The following is a 3455-nucleotide window of genomic DNA, read 5'->3' as shown; positions in this document are numbered from 1 at the left end:
CAACAATTTGATTTATGATAAAAAATAAATACACAATATTTCTCGTTAATTTTTTTTCAACCAAACTAAGGTTTTAATTGGCATGTCTTGATTTCATCATGGACTTGAATTCTTCAAAGTCTACAAACCCATCTCCATTCTTATCAACCCCTTTGATCATGTTCTTGCACTCTTTCTCACTGCACTGATCAAACCCTAAACTCATCAAAACCCTATTTAGCTCCTTAGCTGAGATTAAACCATTCTTATCAGTGTCAAACACAAGAAAAGCATCCATTAAATAATCATTTTCTTCTTCATCATCATTATTATTATTATTATTATCCTTTTTGTCATTTTCATTCATAACAACCATGAATTCATCCAAGTCAACGAACCCATCTCCATTTGAATCCAACACACTAAACATGCTCTCAGTTTCTTTTGCAGCTATGGATTTCTTGTATCCAATGCATGATGAGAGAAACTCACTGAGTTCGGTGGTTGATATCTTGCCATCACCATTGGTGTCAATGAGCTTGAAAACATGCTTCAATTGGTTAGAGATTCCCATATCAACAAAAGAAGAGGGTAATGATACCTTGGATGATGATGATGATGAGAACCCATTGTTGTTTGGTTTTCTGGTGTAGCAGCAATCAATCATATCCATGCTCTTTGGCTGATTGAGGCCAAGGAATTTGGTCTTTCTTTCAAGAAAAGTGAAGAAAGTTTTAAAAGTTTCAAACATGGCTGAGGAAGAAGTTAAAGGGAAAAATGCTTAGAGAGAGTTCACCTAAACTCGAAAAATTTAGTTAAAGCTAAATTATAAAATCATCTAATTAACATCGTCAAAGCGATTTGAGACTTAAACTTACATGTTAATTCTAGAATTTGATAACCTTGACGTGCAACAAACATTAAAGATGGAGGAGATATATGAGGTTGATGAAGTTTAGGGTTTAAGGTTGTTAGACATGGTTGAACATTTTCTTTGAGGCAAGGTGGTATCACTTCGTCTATATATATAAAGTAGCAGATCATGAATTTATTTTTGGTAAACTGCATAGAGTATAGAATATATGGACAAGATATTTTATTACATGTCTATTATTACGATTACTGTAGTAGTTATATAATTTTAATAATATTTTTTAAAATAAAGTAATGTTTTTGATTAGGTCTTGTTTGGCATTTGGTTGAAAAGTATTAAGTATTTAAGTCAATCTAACTTTAACGCCGGCAAATTAAATTTGATAAGATTATAGGTTTACAAATACAATAACGTTGTTTCAAGTTTTCAACATGTTGAGCTATCCGTACGCAGGACTGCAAGTTTGCAACTGGATCAGATATTTAGCTTTTGACCTTTATTTTCTGGCCATATTTGGATTCTGATTAAAACTAGACGGCCATACTGCCATAGTAATTCTTATATGTTAGCCTTATAGGCCTTCAAAAGAAAAACATTTTGTAACCTTCCATGCTGCAAAAATTTGACGTGTACTAAATGAGTCATACGATTGAAGAAATTATAATAAAATAAATGAGAAACTGATTTTTAATTAATTACCATTAATTAACTTTTTTATTGTAAACTTATATTTTTTAATTCCCATAGAATTTATGATTAAAATTTAAAATAAAAAACAATTTTATAAGATTGATTAATATTGACCGAAAAAATTAAATACCCAGTTAAACTCTTAATAAAAACAATAAAACATCAATACCATTTAAAATAGATTATAAGGTTACAAACTAAATTTTACAGGAAAAGAAGGAAAACTCATTCTTAAAAAAAATTGGGGAAATTCCGGGAAAAGTAAGCAATAAGCATACAACATTAAACCTGCTTCTGACTGGAAAAGCTAGGCCTCTAAAATACAGAACTTGCTGCCCAAGAATAAAAATACAGAACTTGGTGGAAGATATATTATCTAAACACACTCACTGCTAACTTTCATACACTATTCATACACTATAAAACTATATTTCTGTTATGTAATCCACGGAAAATAAGAGAAGAAAAATATGGACAGATTTAGACAAAAATATCCTACATCTCAATGCAGGGTAAATCTTACCCAAGCAATCAACATGACCGTAGCAAAACAGGACCAACTGATAAACTAAGCATGTCGCTGAGTGCTACCTGGACCTCAGTTGACCCATGTTCGCAACTTATCAAGCTTGAGAAAAGGGGAAAAAACTGAGCCAGATTCTTCTCAAAGCACACATCTCCCAAATTACAAATAGCCTGGATAGCAGCCACAATGAGAGGTGCGCGTGTAGCTAGTTCTCTTCGCTTACCAGAGCCTAAAGGAATTAACCAATGTTGTTGTGCACCACGAGAAGATTCAGATACTTGTCCAGAACCTGCAACTTTAATGTAGAACTCCAAGACCTCCTGACAAAGCCGGACCAAATGAGTCTCCACCTCAGCGGCCTCATTAGGCCTGTCAACAAGTAGGTTCTGTAAAAATGTGAGGCATATTTGGTAGGACTCATTCTCAAGGCGTAACAGCGGAGGGTCTTGCATTTGGGTCATTGAACCAAACTCTTGCAACTTTGAGCGCAAAATAATATTGCTGTTAATCTTGTGTGCATGTGATGCCACATCATGCAAAGCATCAAACAGGACAAGAATTGATTTTGCTGAAAGTTGAGGACGGTACATGTTGTATATCTCCATCACCGCCTGCCAAATTTCAGAAAAGAAATATTTTCAATTTTTTTTTTTTTTTTTTTTTGAGAAAGCAGAATACATTTGTTTCTACTGGCGCACATAACTTTGTTAGTGCACAATATGTACCAAAATATGTTATGATGTGGAGCATATGTGTCCTCCCTCTTGGTGCATATTCCCAAGATAACACAACTTTGTTGTGCTAAATCAGATAAAGAAAATAAGAATCTACCTGAATCAATAAAAGCTGAACAGCAGCTCGGCATTTTGCATCAGATAAATATGCATGAAGACGACGAGTTCTAAAGCTTTCTAAATTATTGGGTGAGCTAGACTCATCAGCAGGATCATTATCTTCTTCAGCTGTTGAAGCACGCTGATCATTTATAATCACGGAGTCTCCACTGTCAAGGAATGAAAAGTTAGGTAGTGTTGCATTTGCAGCCTCTTTTAGTGACAAAACCACTTCTAACCACTTCTCATCTGAAAATAGCTCTCCAGCATTACTCATCAAACGAACAAATGCAGCAATACCAATGCCAGCAAGGCTTTGATGTGGGCGCTTTATAAAGCTAACAAGGAGTATCAGCACCTTTCTTAAAAGAGGATTGACAGTGCTGTAGAAGTTGACAAAAAGATCTACCACCAATTGGAGGGCTAGTGTGCATGTTTCATAAAGCCATGCATCTTGATCAAGCTCACCATCAATCTCCAATTCATTGATCTGTGAGCTACTTCCTGCGGGATCAATAGCATGACGTACATAATCAAATATTGGGAATAGGAC

General features: G+C 34.7%; 2 protein-coding genes across 2 annotated transcripts in view; both read right to left on the bottom strand.

Moving 5' to 3' along the window:
- On the bottom strand, positions 7-979 carry LOC107636251 (probable calcium-binding protein CML23). The gene has a single exon (XM_016339773.2). The coding sequence runs from the start codon at positions 728-730 to the stop codon at positions 74-76; it is 657 nt and encodes a 218-aa protein (XP_016195259.1). The 5' UTR covers positions 731-979; the 3' UTR covers positions 7-73.
- LOC107639133 (brefeldin A-inhibited guanine nucleotide-exchange protein 2) overlaps positions 1746-3455 on the bottom strand; it is a 9954-nt gene continuing 8244 nt past the window's right edge. The window contains exons 11-12 of the mRNA XM_016342563.2: positions 2901-3455; positions 1746-2680 (exon numbers count right to left, since the gene is read on the bottom strand). The exon at positions 2901-3455 is cut by the window's right edge and continues 18 nt beyond it. Coding sequence (XP_016198049.1) covers positions 2075-2680; positions 2901-3455 — 1161 coding nt within the window. The 3' untranslated portion in view covers positions 1746-2074. The remainder of the gene's footprint in view (positions 2681-2900) is intronic.

This window comes from Arachis ipaensis, chromosome B04 (genome assembly GCF_000816755.2).
Source record: "Arachis ipaensis cultivar K30076 chromosome B04, Araip1.1, whole genome shotgun sequence".
NCBI lineage: Eukaryota > Viridiplantae > Streptophyta > Magnoliopsida > Fabales > Fabaceae > Arachis > Arachis ipaensis.
The sequence above is the reverse complement of the archived record's forward strand: the minus strand, read 5'-3'. Positions and strand labels throughout refer to the sequence as shown.

Excerpts from the sequence above, each read along its gene's own strand:
- LOC107636251 (XM_016339773.2), bottom strand. The coding sequence starts at position 730 with ATGTTTGAAACTTTTAAAACTTTCTTCACTTTTCTTGAAAGAAAGACC.